General features: G+C 33.9%; 1 protein-coding gene across 1 annotated transcript in view; it reads left to right on the forward strand.

Moving 5' to 3' along the window:
* The window catches only part of mmp17a (matrix metallopeptidase 17a), a 94,823-nt gene that overhangs the window by 40,022 nt on the left and 37,954 nt on the right, over positions 1-16,847 (forward strand). Inside the window, exons 2-3 of the mRNA XM_051093796.1 lie at positions 7,395-7,527; positions 7,744-7,879. Coding sequence (XP_050949753.1) covers positions 7,395-7,527; positions 7,744-7,879 — 269 coding nt within the window. The remainder of the gene's footprint in view (positions 1-7,394; positions 7,528-7,743; positions 7,880-16,847) is intronic.

Raw genomic sequence — 16,847 nt, forward strand, 5'->3', positions numbered from 1 at the left:
CTGTACAGGACAAACAAGGGACTCATGAACAAAATAATCACTCATGATCACTGAACAAAAAAAACAAAACTGTAGCTCATTCCAGTAACAACACAGTATTAAGAATCAAGAGGATGTAAACTTTTAAAAGGGGCAATTTTTATAAATTCAACTATTATTTTCTCTTGTGGGCTATTTGTAAACATCTTTTGTCTGAAATATCTTATTCAGGTCAGTACTAAATAAGAAATAACATGCATTTTGTATGATCCCTCTTATTTTGGTAAAACAATTAACATTTTGCAGATTCTGCAAGGTGTATGTAAACTTTTGACTTCAACTGTATATATAACTATATATGATATGATATGATGCCACATACATACAGCTAGCTGCAAGGTTGTAGGTAATTGTAATGCTGTGTTATATGAGTGATATCAAAAATGTACAACTGAATTAAAAGATTGAAATATGACAGACATTATTTCATTAAGGTATAATGCTTAAGATATTAAAGACATTAAGATGTCTGTCTTGGCTATATTGTTAGTAAAAGATTTTAGACCATTTAGATAATGATGATGTAGGATCCACTTTGACATTTGCATTAAACACACATTGTTCCTGACAGCTTAAGGAAGAAGTATAACTATTCAGCTATATTAATAAATATTAAAGCAATGACATAACTTTAAAGTGTTCTCTTTACTGAGATTCAGTGCAGTAATATTTCTTTAGCCAGTAAATATTATAATTTAATAAATATTACAATTGCCCTCAACTGCCATTAATTTCATTATTCATTATTATAATCATTAATGTAAACTTTAATGGTATTATTTGTAAGGGTTGCACTGATGTTAAAATTCTGACTGATAAAATCATATAAAATGTAAAAGTTAAAAAATAAACCACTAAAATCAAACATTTTAAACATTAAAACTGAATTTAGGCATCACAACATGTTCTGTACAGATTAAAAAATGGATATTTAGTTTGAAATTTAACAGTGTTAAATTATTATTGTTTTTAAGATTAAGTATCAGCTAAAAGAAATATTAGGTTAAAGTGATGGTAAATGATGGCACATATGATCGATTTAAAGTAGCTTGTGTGAAAAATAAATTACATATATATTATTGCCTCCAGTCTCTGCCATTATTTAATGATTTTAGCATACAGATAATTATAATAGGACAGTAATATTAGGACACCACTTTAAAGATCACACAGCAAGCTGTTCTTTTCTCTGGAACAGTCGTTCTTTGAGTTTGTGGATATCCGTGCTGCTGATAACAGTGTGTGACTGTTAGTGCAAGGAATCTGTGTTGGTCTTTGAGTGTGTATGTATGTGTGTGTGTGTGTGTGATATGAGATACTGAGTATGCACAGTGGTTCGTCATGCATCAATATTTCAGCCAGCGGGAATAGAGCTCACACAAAGAGAGTAAGCCTCTTCTCCACACTTTTACACAGCTGGACAGAGTCTCAACACACAAATTATGTCAGCTGGGAAACAGAGTAGTGTAACATAGTGCCACATAGCCTAAGAAGACCAAATAACGACAGTTTGTTAATAATTGATAATGCAGTTTTGTACTGTACTTTTAAGCTGTGAGCGTTGTTTTTATTATCTTTTGCAGTTTATTAGAAATTACATTCTGTAAAATATGGTTTCATGTCCACATTTCTTGTAAAATTGGATAGAAGAATTAGAATTGGCCATCAATTCTTGTTTATATTTTATTTTATTTTATTTATGTATTTTTTTGTTTTAGAATAATGTGCACAAGAACAAAATTTGGGTTACACTTTTATTTCATAACTAGAAAATACTGGGTTATATTCTTATTTTTTTATAGAAAATTATTTCTAAATTTCTGTTTTCTATAGCTAGAAACTATTGGGGTTTACATTGTTATTTTACAGCTGGAAAAGTTCTGGGATATATGATGATTTTCCTACTATACAGTAATGACTTGAATTTGAATTTTATAGTTTTTTAATTTTATAGAAAATTTAGCCATATTGTTTTAAGATATTTTATTAGAAAATCGCATATTTACAAAATGACATTCTGTAAAATAGGGTTTCATGTCCAAATGTGTAAAATTGGAAAGCAGGATTGGGATTGGCCATCAATTCTTGTTTGCTCAAATTAGGTTTTTGGGAAAACTTATAATGGATTATTTTATTTTATTTTATTTTAGAATAATGTGCACAATAACACAAATGTTACAGTTTTATTTCATAGCTAGAAAATAAGAATATATTCAGATTTATATTCTGTTTATTACAGTACAATAATGGCTGGTATTCTGATTTAATAGTTTGAAAATACTGGCTTATATTGTGATTTTATAATTACAAAATATTGACTTATATTCTGATTTCATAGCAAGATAATACTTGGTTATATTCTTATCTTATTAAAAAAAATATTTTTTATTTTATTTTATTTAAATAATGTGCACAAGAACAAATTTTTAGTTAAAGTTTTATTTCATAGCTAGAAAATATTGGGTTATATTCTTATTTTTTTCTAGAAAATAAAGATATATTCAGATTTATATTTTGTTTTTTTTACAGCTAGAAAATTTCTGGGTTATATTCTGATTTTATTACTAGACAATACTGGCTTGTATTCTAATTTTATAGTTGGAAAATATTGGGTTATTCTCTGATTTTATAACTAGGCAATATTTGGTTATTTTCTTACTTTATAGCCTGAACATATTAGCTAATATTGTGTTTTGATGTCATTTTCAGCTCAAAAATTCTGATTTTATGGCAGAATATTATTACCTTCTGATTTTATAGCTAGATAATACTTGGTTACATTCTAATCTTATAAAAAGATTTTATATAAAGATTTTTTCATTTTTGTAAAATATGGCTTTTAAAATGCAAAAAGAAGAAGGGCAGTACAAAATTTTTCAAAACATTTCTTGTGCTCCATCAAGGAAATAAAGTCACACAGTCTGGAACAAAATGCTGGCGAGGAAATTGAATCCTTTTTCTCTGTGAACTATTTATGTTAGTCATCTCTTTTGGTAAGTGCTCCTTGAGGTTGACCCGCTCATCCTCGTTTCCCTCAGACGCTACTTTTATTTTTCTGAGTCGTCCAGTGAGTGTAGCACTCCATAAGCACACTGAATACTCAGAAGTGATTGAAGCACCTTAATTCTTAACTACTCTCTTGTCTCGTTACGCTAAAGTATGGTAGGACTCGAGTGCGGAGCATGACAGAGTTTAACTTCAAGAAGTGAACTTTTCAACTCTTCAGTTAGTCTGAAAGACTAGAGTGCGAATGCAGAATTTATGATGTTTTTTTAGCTTTGGTAGCTGATGTTCTAGTTCTTTTGCTTGTCTGTGCCATCATTTGTTAGACTGAAGAGGTTTGTTTGTGCACCTCTGGCCTGAAAGACCTTGGTTTGTCCACTCGCAGCACGTCCTCCTTCTTTTATTGGCACTTAAAGGAAAAGCCCACATCATCATAAACCTCAAGTCAGCCGGCTTTGACATTCTTAATCACACTCTTTTGCTCTCATAATTAATGTAGCCATGATGGTGTTTTTCTAGAAGATGAAGGTGGCATGATTAATCAAGTGAGAACGCTTTCAGAGATCATACATTTTAATGAACCGTATTACAGTGTGTAGCGTTGTGTTTTAGCACAATGCTATATGAAATTTAATCCATACGCAAACAGTTTTGCCCGCGGGCTTGAGCTGACGTGCAGCTGGGATGTCTCCGTGCTCTGTTAAGATCGCTGTGCTAGCACAAAGCAACTTCACTAATGGAATTGGTTGAATTGTGAGATGGTGATCCCAGTTATTGATCTGACTGACAAAACAGCATTAAAATTCAACATAGTCTGGCTTAACCCACAACAACAGAGAAAAAAAACAGCTTGAGTGTGGCTGAATCTTTAATATTGCCCTGAATTTCTAACTCAAATCAATACATGTTAATAGTCATTCAGCACAATCGCAATAGTCATCAATGTCAAGCAGATGAGCTGCAGTTGAGTTAGAGTGAGAGCGTGCTGGAATGGGTGGTGATTTTCTCTTTAAAGCCTGCGGTGGTGATTTCATGAGGTTTGATCAACAACCCTTGACATGGGGCTATATATTAGTGACTGATTTTGATGGGTTTTACTAATTCTTAGGCATTTAAAGGGATGAAAATTCCGTCTTTAATTACTCACCCTCATGTCGTCTCAAACCTGTAAGACCTTCGTGATCTTTGAAACAAAAATTAAGATATTTTTGATTAAATAGCTTTCAGATACTGTAGACAGCAACAGAACTTCCACATTCAAGGCCCAGAAAGATAGTAAGGACATTGTTAAAATAGTCCATGCGACATCAGTGGTTCAACCATAATGCTATGAGGCTATGAGAATACTTTTTGCGCGCAAAGAATAGTTGACAAATGACTTTCGTCATAATTTTTGTCAATGACATTTTTACACAGACGAAAACGAGACGATAATGAAACAAAAACTCGTTTTGAATGACAAAAACTATGACGAACATCTCCAAAATGAGATGAAAATGTTAGGGAGGGATTAGTGTCATACACTGTAAAAAGCAATTTGTTGAGTCAACTTAAAATAATTTGTAACCTGGCTGCCTTAAAATTTAAAAAAAAAAAGTTTATTCAACTTGAAATGTTAAATTGTACTAAGTGACAACTTAGATATTTGAGTTAAATCAACTTCAAATTTTAAGGCAGCTGGGTTACCCATCTTTTAAGTTTAGCAAACACAAATATCTAAGTTGATACTTAGTACAACTTAACATTTCAAGTTGACTAAACTTATTTTAGCTGACTGAACTTAAAATTTTAAGGCAGCAGGGTAATAAATTATTTTAAGCTGACTCAAATTGTGTTTTTAATTTTTTACAGTGTAGCCTATTGATTTATCTGGCGGGGCCATAAGATGGCATATATTTGCTGCACGTCTCATAAAATGTTAAAAAATGTCAATTTCTGGGAGTAAGAGGAGCAGACACATGGATAATTTTGACGACACAAAAGAGAACTCAATTCAGTCTGATTTTCTGAGAGCTGACATCAAAGCAGCGCCTCGCACACGGAGGACAAGTACTCTTTCACGTCGCATGAATGGAGAAATACACACAAAATGATGGCGATTTGTCCGTTTTTAAAGGAGAAGTCCACTTCCAGAACAAAAATTTACAGACAATTTATTCACCCTCTTGTCATCCAAGATGTTCATGTCTTTCTTCAGTTGATAAGAAATTATGTTTTTCGAGGAAAACATTACAGAATTTCTCTCCATATAGTGGACTTCAATGGTGCCCCCAAATTTGAACTTCCAAAATGCAGTTTAAATGCAGCAAATGGATCTAAACAAACCTCAAATGCTCATATTGTCTCATCTCTGCGATGTGCATGTGTAGTTTGTGTAATCCTGGTTAATACAGTTAGAGTAGGTTGAAAAACTCCTGTCTTGTTTTCTTCTTCAACGTCAAAATCATCCTACATCACGGTTTTACCGTTTTTTTTTGTAAGGGGCGTTTGCTATTCTTTGCATGTTCACTTTGTAAACACTGGGGCGGTACTTCTGCAGCGATGTTTTTGATTTTGAAGTTGGGAAAGAAATCGAGATGGGAGTTTTTCAACATACTCTAACTGTATTGACCATATTAAACGAAAAAAAAAACCGACAAGTTCACGCCGACCTAGAAAAGATGAGCGTTTCAGGTTAAAAAGTATATAAATTGTCAGTTTGTTTTGAAAATGACTGATCGTTTTGCTAGATAAGACCCTTCTTCCTTGGCTGGGATTGTTTAGAGCCATTTGAAGCTACATTTAAACTGCATTTTCAAAGTTCAAACTTGGGAGCCCCACTGAAGTCCACTATATGGAGAAAAATTTGGGAATGTTTTCCTCAAGAAACATAATTTCTTATCAACTGAAGAAAGACATGAACATCTTGGATGACAAGGGGGTGAGTAAATTATCTGTAAATTTTTGTTCTGGAAGTGAACTTTGTTCGGTTTTAAAGGGACTGCAGCCTAATGCATAATTAGTCTTTGAAATGCATTTACGAGAGTACAGGACGCATTTGCAATTCCACTGCAAACACTTGTTTCTCAACAAAAATGATGCCACTTCCTGAAGGATGGTGTCATCAATTAACAGTTTTTTGTTAGTTTAAGGAGTTCACTTACAGAATGAAAATTTCCTGATAATTTACTCACTCCCATGTCATCCAAGATGTCTTTCTTTCTGCAGTTGTAAAGAAACTACGTTTTTTGAGGAAAACATTCCAGGATTTTTCTCCATATTGTGGACTTCAATGGGAACCAACAGATTGAAGGTCCAAATTGCAGTTTTAATGCAGCTTCAATGGGCTCTACATGATCCCAAACGAGCAATAGGGATCTTATCTAGCAAAACGATTGGTCATTTTCTTAAAAAAAATAAAAATGTATATACTTTTTAGCCACAAATGCTCATCTTGCAGTAGCTCTGTGACGTGCATGTGCATCTTCATGCATTGCTGTGTAAAAGGTAGGGTATGAAAAACTCAAATTTACCTTTTTTGTAAAGGGAGTTTGACTTTCTTTGCATCTTCACTTTGTAAACACCGGGTCGATGCTTCTGCCTACTTGATTATGTAATGTGTGAGGTCGAGCTAGTGCAAGATGAACATTTGTGGTTGAAAAGTATAAAAACATGTATTTAAAAAAAAAAAAAAAAAAAACAATTGTTTTGCTAGATTAGAGCCTTATTCCTTGGCTGGGTTCATGCAGATCCCTTTTCAAGCTGCATTGAAACTGCAGTTTGGACCTTCAACCCATCCACTATATGGAGAAAAATCCTGGAGTATTTTTTTCCTCAAAAACTTAATTTCTTTTCGACTAAAGAAAGAAAAACATGAACATCTTGGATGACATGGGGGTGAGTAAATTACTAGGAAATTTTCATTCTGTAAATATAAGGCATGAATACCAATGATTTTTTTTTCCCAAGAAAAAGCTTGATTTTTTTAATTACAGTGAAACTGAAGAAGCACCTGGGATATTTCTTAATAAACTGCAGATTTTTCATGTTAGAATGTAGTGCATCTGAGTAAATTGCAATCTGCCCAAAGCAAAGTAGTGAAATCATTTTAAATGTTGTTTACTTAATTATGATAGTGTGGTAAAAGAAAACAAACTAGTAAGATTTTCATCTTAAGTTTAATATTTTAGCCAATTAAACCAAATACATTTTCATTCCCCCATAAATATGCATAACTGATGAAGGATGTATGAAAATGTACTTCTTAGAAGGAAACGTTTTGCTTTAAACTGCCTGGTAGTTGTTATAAAATTATTGAAAGTGCCTATTAATTTTGATAAAGTGATCTTCCCAACACCTGTTTTCTATTACAGGATTGGTTAAGCAAGTTTGGCTATCTCCCGCCCCCTGATCCTGTGAATGGACAATTACAGACTAAGGAGGCTTTGACGAGGGCTATCAAAGCCATGCAGAGGTTCGGAGGCCTGAAAGAAACTGGAGTGCTAGGTTTGTCCATGTTTTACCTTCATAATAAAACTCTAATCCACATTGTCCTTGGTATTTGGTGTACTTCAGATTGGATTGTAGTCTCATGTTCATCTGGCTTAGTGCAGCTGGCAAATTTTCAATTGCAGTCTACAGGACCAGAAAAGCATCACACTATCTGCATTCTGCACATGTGTTTGGGTCTGTATTTATGAATGCATGTATGTTTCCCCGCAGACCCAGCAACCCTGGGCTTAATGAAGACCCCTCGTTGCTCGCTGCCAGATGTGTCAGAGCTGGATATGTCAGCAGGCAGACAAAAACGAGCGCTAGCTCCTCAGAATAAGTGGAATAAGAGGCATCTTTCCTGGAGGTACATTCATTTTTGGGACTGAGACTGTCTGAGTGATTCCTGTCAGGCGGCTATGAATTTGATACATTTGAATTCCATACATACTTGAATTAAAGCCGCAGTGGTAGTAAGAGCCGATGGAAAGAGACAGAATTAGTGATGCAATGAAATGACAGATCTTGGCAAGGGATGAACATTCTGAACACACTCAGCTGAAACTAAAAATGGCATTTTGAGGCAATTTTGGCTTAAATTTTAGTGGCTGGAAAGTTGATGCATCCCTAGACAGAATTTTTAGTTGTATTTTAATTTCATAACTAGGAGATGTTAGGTTATATTCCTGTCTTTGATTTTTTTTTATAGCTGGAAAGATATTGGGTTCTAATCTGAATTATATCCTGACTTTATAAAAATAGAAAATATAGGGATATTTTCAGATTTCACAGCTAGAAAATGGGTTATATTTTGTTAAAAAATACTGGCTTTATTGTGACTTTATAGTGATTGGCTTATATTCTGTGTTTTTTTCTAATCCTATATAGTTAGAAAATACTGGTTTATATAGCTAATCATAGCTAAACAGCTAATTCTATTCAGATTTATAGCTAGGAAATGTTGGGTTGTGTTTCTTAGAACTAGAAATTATTGGGTTATATATATATTTTTTTCTAGAAAACAGGATTATATTCAGATTTATATTTATACTTTTACAGACAGAAAATACTGGGTTATATTTTGACTTTATAGTTAGAAATTATTGGGTTATTGGGTTATTTTCAGATTTTACTGCTAGAAAATGTTGGGTTTTATTTTGATTTTATGACTAGACAATATTGTGGGTTTTTTTTAATCCTATAGTTAAATAATGGCTTATATTGTGATTTTATAATGACAAAATATTGGCTTATATTCTTATTTTACAGCTAAATATTGAATTACATTCAGATTTTACAGCTAGAAAATGCTGACTTGTGTTTTTAGCTACAGAATATTCATATATTCTTATTTCTTAGCTAGAAAATATTGGGTTATATTCTCATTTTTGCTAGAAAACAGGAATATATTCCTTCATATTTATATTTTAATGGACAGAAAATACTGGGTTATATTTTGACTTTACAGTTAAAAAATATTGGGTTATTTTTAGCTTTTACAGCTAGAAAATGTTGGGTTATATTTTAATTTGATGACTAGACAATATTGTGTTCTGATTCATATTTTTATAGATAGAAAATATTGGGTTAAATTTTGACTTCATAGTTTGAAAATATTGGGTTATATTGTGACTATAATTCTACAGATTTTATGGATAGAAATTTTGGGTTGTATTCTGATTTATATTCTGACATAATCTAGAAAACATAGGGTTGTTTTCAGGTTTTACAGTTAGAAAATATTGGGTTAAATTGTGAATTTACAGCTTTACAGATTTTATAGAAAGAAATATTGGATTATATTCTGATTTATATTATGACGTAATAGCTGGAAAACAGTTATTTTCAGATTTTACAGCTAGAGAATGTTGGGTTATTTTCTGATTAATATTCTGATTTCATTACTAGTTAATATTTAGTAGATTCTTATTTCTTAGAAAATATTGTCTTATATTCTGATTTTATAGCTAGGTAACACTGGGTTACATTTTTATCTTGTAATATAACATGTTCTGATGTAATCTGTAGTATAGAGTATTGTAGTTCAATGTCAGAAAGCCCTCAACACAGACTGTTCCAATTTCCATCACCGAAACTTCATAAAATGCCAGTGGTTTCTGTAGCTGTCTGTTTTGACGACAGATTGACAATGTGAATGTGTCTCTTCTTGATGTGTGTTCATGTCGCGTGTGTGTGTGTGTGTGTGTATAATATTGGGTTTTGTTTACAGACAGTTGTCTTGGGTTTCATACTATGTTCTTCCCTGTTTCTCATTACAGAAGCCCACTGTGATCTCACATTCTCTGTGTTGTCAATCACACAGGCTTACGCTCATCCCACTCACCCTACCTATAGCGTGAAATAAACCCCTGCTACTACCTGTCGTGTTTCGATTGGTAAAACATCAAAGTATAGGCATGTTTGTTAGTTGTAGTTAGATTTATTTCACGACCTGGTAAATTAGGTCTCTGTGGACATTGTCCGTGCTAGGAAATATATTGCAATGCGATCAGTACGGCAGATTGGCTAAGGAATATGTCTTTAATAATTTATTCCAGATCATCTAGATATGTTTCCCCATTTATTGGAGATGTTTCACCCCTCATCTGAATGCCTTCATCAGTAGACATTTCCTGACATTTAAATACCTGATGAAATAGCTTTACGAGCGCTGTTTTTATTCCTGAGCTCCCATTAAAGCAAGGATTTGTGACTGCAGCAGTATTCGTTATCTATTAATTATCTAGTGAGTAGAACACCACTGTCTCACGTACGAAGTACGAAGCATACGAAGGCCTTTATTAATCTACCAAAGCTGACGGCACTTTTTATGATAGATGGATGCACTTTATTGGACTTCAAAATCTCAGCACCCATTCATTGCCATTATAAAGCCTGGAACAGCCAGAACATTTTTAAATACAACTCTGATTGTATTCGTTTGAGAGAAGAAAGTCATATACACCTAGGATGGCTTGAGGGTGAGTAAATCATGGGGTAATTGTCATTTTTGGGTGAACTATCCCTTTAAAGCTAAAAGGCATGGCCTAACCGGAATTAAGCTCCCAAATTTTTAATGCCAGCACATGGTGTAATATCATAACACTCTCAAATCTTAGTGGAAGATGCCTCTCTGATGTTTGTTTAAACTAGGGTTAAATTGCCGTGGTAGAATTGAAAGAATTTTGAAGGAGTGATCTTTGTCCTTCATATGCTGGTACACAGTCATCCGTTTGTAAAGTGTAAAGCAATTGTTTTGTCTCATTGATGTATATTTCTGGGCATTTTCATGCTTTGTGTATTTTAAGTCATCAGAAAGGCAACTCCCATAGCAATTTGTGGGTCTGCACCATGACCTTATTCTCTGTGATGAGGTTAAAAGAAAACAAACACTTGTTGTTCCAAACCCGTATGAGGTTTGCAAGCTATTGCTGAGGGCAAGAGTTTCAGTGAATAATAAATTAAATTTTGGCCTAGCAAATGAATGAACGATTTCATCAAAAATATCCTAATTTGTGTTCCAAGGACTAGTTTACTTCCAGAACAAAAATTTACAAATAATATACTCACCCCATTGTCATCCAAGATGTTCATGCATTTCTTTCTTCAGTCGTAAAGAAATTATGTTTTCGAAGAAAACATTTTAGGAAGTATCTCCATATGGCGGACTTCAATGGTGCCTGTGAGTTTGAACGTCCAAAATGTAGTTTCAGTGCAGCTTCAAAGGGCTCTAAATGATCCCAGCCGAGGAATAAGGGTCTTATCTAGCGAAACCATCAATCATTTTCTAAAAAAAATTAAAATTTATATACTTTTTAACCTCAAATGCTCATCTTGTCTAGCTCTGCGATGCGCATGCATACTCTGTGTAATCCGGGTTAAAATCGCCCTACATCGTTGTTGTTGTTTTTTTTTTTTTTTGTTAAGGGCGTTTCACCTTCTTTGCACGTTCCCTTTGTAAACAGTGGGTCGGTACTTCTGCAACGATGTAGGACGATTTTAAAACTGTAGGAGAAATTGAGATGGGAGTTTTTCTACATATCCTAACTGTATTGAGCCAGATTAAACGGAGCATGCATGCGCATGGCAGAGCTAGACAAGACAATTTTTATATATTTTTAGAAAATGACCGATCGTTTTGCTAGAGAAGACCCTTATTCCTCAACTGGGATCGTTTAGAGCCCTTTGGAGCTGCATTGAAACTGCATTTTGGACTTTCAGATTTGCGGGCACCATTGAACTCCACTATATGGAGATAATTCCTTAAATGTTTTCCTCAAAAAAACATAATTTCTTTACAACTGAAGAAAAAAGGCATGAATATCTTGGATGACAACAAGGTGAGTACATTATGCGTAAACTTTTGTTTTGGGAGTGAACTATTCCTTTCATGACAGAAGACGAATTGTTGAATAAAGTCGTTATTTTTGTTTTCTTTGCGTACAAAAAAAGTATTCTCGTAACTTCATAAAATTCAGATTGAACCACTGATGGCAGATGGATTATTTTGACGATGCCTTTCTTACTTTTTGGGGTCTTAACAGTGGTATTTACCTGGCAGTCAATGGAACAGTCAAAACCCTCCCGGTTTTCATCTAAAATATCTTATATTGTGTTCCGAAGACGAACAAAGTTTGTACGGGTTTGAAACGACATGGGGGTAAGTGATTAATGACAGAATTTTCATTTTGGGATGGAGTAACCATTTAAGCATGGTGCTAGCAACATCAAGATGATGGGTTTGATTCCTAGAGAATGCATGAATTGATAAAATGCAATACAAACCTTTTTGAGTAAAAGCATCTGCCGGATGCACGCATTTAAATAAATGTAAATTATATATGCTAAAATAGCTTAACTTCTATTGTGTTCCACAAAAGAAAGAAATCATACAATTTTGGAACAACATGAGAAAAATATTGAGTAACTATTTTAGTCACCTATTAAATGCAGAGACATTTCCTTCGTCCTAGAACTCATTTGTGAACATCTTCGACACATACATCCAGATGGTCCGGAATAAATTGCTCAAGACATCTGACCCCACAGACATGGAGTTTAATAAATGTTTGGCTTTCTGACTCAGCAGAGTCATTCGAGAGTTTGACCAGCGGCGATCGCTTTAAGACTACACAGGAAGCATGGCATCCCCTAAAATTTCCTGACAAAGTGAGGCACTAATGTGTTTACCTATGAACTACATAAATAGCTATTTTTAATATCACTCTGGGTACATTTCAATATTTTAGCGAATAAAAGTGTGATATATTACACAACGCTATCACGCTGGCCTTTGAAGATAATTGCATGTGATGTGTATGACTCATAATGCGGGAAACTTCATATACTGAGTGTTCAGAGATACAGGCGAAGATAGAAGCTTGCTGTAATATTAATCTTTGCATTTATAATCTCATTTGTGACCTATTGACCTTGGTAAATATTGCGGTTCTTAGCACTTCTAAGTCACTGTTTAGTTGCTGTTTGAGAAGCAGCTTTTTTTAAAGCAACATCATGTAGGCAAGTCAAATATTTGAATATATCTAAACATTTTGAAGTTTGATAACTTACGCTTCCTCACTTTCCTCACTCTGTCGCCCTTAGCTTTCGTGTGACTTTAATTTCAGCCTGAACCTTGCTTTTCTCTACTGATGAGTTTGGGCAGACCTCACCGTGTGACCTCCACAGAGAAATGACTCCTATAACAGAGCTGGGACAACTCTATCTGTTCTTGTGCAATGCATGTCAGGAGCTTTGCACCTTGGTTCAGTTGTAGCGACAGAGGTGCGCCCGTACACCAGCTGAGAGGCCGGCCGCTGTAATAAAGCCTGTAATGGCTTGTTTTAGGAGCAGTGATAAAAAGCCTGTCCGAGACAATTGAAAAGGGGTGTAAGGAAAGAGACAGACAGACAGGAAGCGAGAAAGACAATGATGGATTCTGAGTAATTATTGCGCTGCGCCATCATACAGGTTTGTGTGAGGACAGATCTTTTAAAATAGGCTTGGGCAAGAGAAGAATCGATAAGAGAGCAAAATGTACCGATGGTATGAAACTAGGAGCTTTGATCAGCACAGGCTGACAGGTTTGGGTCTTCGCATCAAGATTCTTAAGGGAAGCAATTGTTTCTACCATTTTATTACAGAAAATAGCTAAACAGGCTTAAATATTAATTTACTTAACAGAAAAATGTGCAAGTTAATAGAGTTTTCTTAACCCATTGGCATTCTTTTGTTTTCTTTTCTCATTTCTTTCTTTTTTTTCTTGCTTGTCTTACATAGAGAAGTAGTACATAGAGAAGTGTGTATATATATATATACTGTTTAAAACGGAATTATCTCCTTTTATAAGGATGTTTAAATGTTTTTTTTTTTTTTTTTCTAAAATACAACACAAAACCATTAAGGTTAATTGTTAAATATTTTGCTCACCTCCATGCTGTCTAGTAAGAACAAAAGGATTTTTGAATGAATTTTCACACTTTCTCCCCTTAAAAACCGCAGAAATGGCTTTTTCTTGTTTTTTCCTCGCATGAACATACATAGAGAACATTAAATATATAAAATATTAAAAAATAAATGTTAAAAATATTTGCAAATGCAAATGTAATTAAAAATATATTCTGAAAATAAGTATAAATATTTGTTAATTATATATATATATATATATATATACACATACATACATGCATACACAAGTCCAAAGTTTTTGAACAGTAAGATTTTTAATGTTTTTTTGAAGAATTCTCTACTGCTCACCAAACCTGCATTTATTTTGTTCCAAATACAGCAAAAGCAGTAATATTTTGAAATATTTTTACTATTTAAAATAACTGTTTTTTATTTGAATTTATTTTAAAATGTAATTTATCCCTGTGATCAAATCTACATTTTCAGCATCATTACTCCAGTCTTCAGTGTCACATGAACTTTAAGAAATCATTCTAATATGCTGATTTGCTGTTCAAGAAACATTTTTATTACGATCAATATTTAAAACTGTTGATTACATTTTTAAAATGATTTTTTGATGAATATCAAGAACCATAGATCAGCATTTATCTAAAATAAAAAGCTTTTGTAACATTATACACTATACCAAATTTAAAAGCTTGGAGTCAGTATATATTTTTTTTAAATTAATATTTTTATTTAAATTGATCAAAAGTGATGAAAAAGACATTTATAATGTTACAAAAGAGTTCTATTACAGATAAATGCTGTTCTTCTGAACTTTATATTCATCAAAGAAACCTGAAAAAATTCTACTCAGCTGTTTTTAACATAATAATAATAAATGTTTTTTGAGTAGCAAATCAGAATATTAGAATGATTTCTGAAGGATCATGTGACTGGAGTAATGATGCTAAAAATTCAGCTTTGAAATCACAGGAATAAATTACATTTTAAAATATATTCAAATAAAAACAGTTACTTTAAATAGTAAAAATATTTTAAAAAAATTATTGTTTATTCTGTTCTTTGAATCAAATAAAATCCAGGCTTGGTGAGCAGAAGAGACTTATTTAAAAAACATAAAAATTTTTTACTTTTGACTGGTAGTATGTATATACACATATATGTGTGTGTGTGTGTGTGTTTTCTTCTGAAATACAAATAATAGGTTAACTATTAAATATTTTACTTGCCCCCATGCTGTCTAGTTACAACAAAAGGAATTTTTAATGAATTTTCATGCTTTTTCCCATTAAAACAGCACTTTATAATGACCAAATCATTAAGCTGAGCTTAAGAACCGAATCAATAAATGAATCATTCTTTTGAGGTGGCTCAATTATGTCTCAGCCTCAGACGTCACGGCCGAATGTTGGTTGCATGTCTGACACGTATGGCACACAAAATTGCAAATACTATAGAAGTTTCAAAGTCGTCATCTGTTTGGTTGAATTTTACAGGATTTCCGAGAGACAAGTGTATCGCGTTCATGAACATTCCGCCTGGAAACAAATATGCCGTGACACAAAATGGAAGTTGAAAGCCAACGTGCCAATGAATTCTTATCTAACTAAACGCTAGACTTTCAAAAGTATGTGAAATATGCAAAGTCACCGCATAGACTCTTTAAAATGCCTCCATTTCCACACCACTAAACAAGATGTAGCACGAAAACGAAACGTGATTGGTTGCTTTACCTGTCAGTCATATTGCCTCTTGGGCGGGCCAAGGTTCCCAGACCTTCTGCAGTCAGTCTGAAGGTCTGTCTATGCGAGACTAAGCTCAGTCCAATTCAGTCAGACTGAATGATTCATTTTTAAATCAGAGTAAATTGTTCATGAAACAGAGCTCAACTCTGACTCACTGATCAGTTCGCAGGAGCTAAAAGTTCAGTCAATAATGACTCTTTTTTTATTAATCTCAGAAAGCTTCAGAAGACTTATAGTGTACAAGTCATGTGGTCCACGGTTATGAAGTTTTTTTTAGTCAGTATAAATTTGTATGGATATTACGATTCTTTTAAAGCATCTAATTTTTGTAGCAAAGAAGAAAGAAAGTCATACGAGTTTTGAGCGACATGAGGGTGAGTAAATGATAGCAGAATTTTTATTTCTGGGTGAAGTATCCCCTTAAGCTTTTGAACATTTTTTTAAAAAAGTTTTTTTTGCACAAAGTATCACTCTTTTTCTATTTTTCAGACAGTTTACTAGTCTAGACAGCTGGATGACCTCTCAGTGGATGCTGATGAATAAATGATTGATCAGCCTGTAAGAAAGCAGGTTCAGAGGTCTAGCTGTCTACATATGTATTCAGAGCGCATTGACCATCAGTCACAAGCGAGACGGCCTCTCATCATGACTCCATCACTCCACATTAGACCTCACCATTCTCTGGGGCCACTGCCTCCTCGTTAACACTCTCATTAATTACCCAAATAGATTAGGAGTGATTGCTTTGAAGACAATATGTTTTTTTCCCCCCAGACTCGTGTTGTGTGTCTTTGGGCTTGATTTCCCAAGCTGATTAGTAGGGAGCAGAGTGAAATGGCTTTATGATAAGCATCTCTTTCCTCACCACCCTCCATTACTCCCATCACATTTCTGTCTATCATACCCCTTGACGCTCCTAATCCTTTCCGTGCCGGATGAAAATGGGAACATCTTTCACAATGGCTCAATGCGCTCCGGGCGAGAGTGTGAAGGAGCTCTTGTGTGATTCTGGTATCATGGGCATCTATGTGTTCGCTTGAGCATCTAGCCCAGATGCCGGCACACAATGAGGGCGGAGGCTGTAAATCATTATGCTGTAGTTTAGCCTGATAATCCCACCCATGTCCAAAGGACTCAAATGACGATAATCCATCAGGGTTGGATTTCTTTTCA

The sequence above is a fragment of the Labeo rohita genome, chromosome 21 (assembly GCF_022985175.1).
Source record: "Labeo rohita strain BAU-BD-2019 chromosome 21, IGBB_LRoh.1.0, whole genome shotgun sequence".
Lineage (NCBI taxonomy): Eukaryota > Metazoa > Chordata > Actinopteri > Cypriniformes > Cyprinidae > Labeo > Labeo rohita.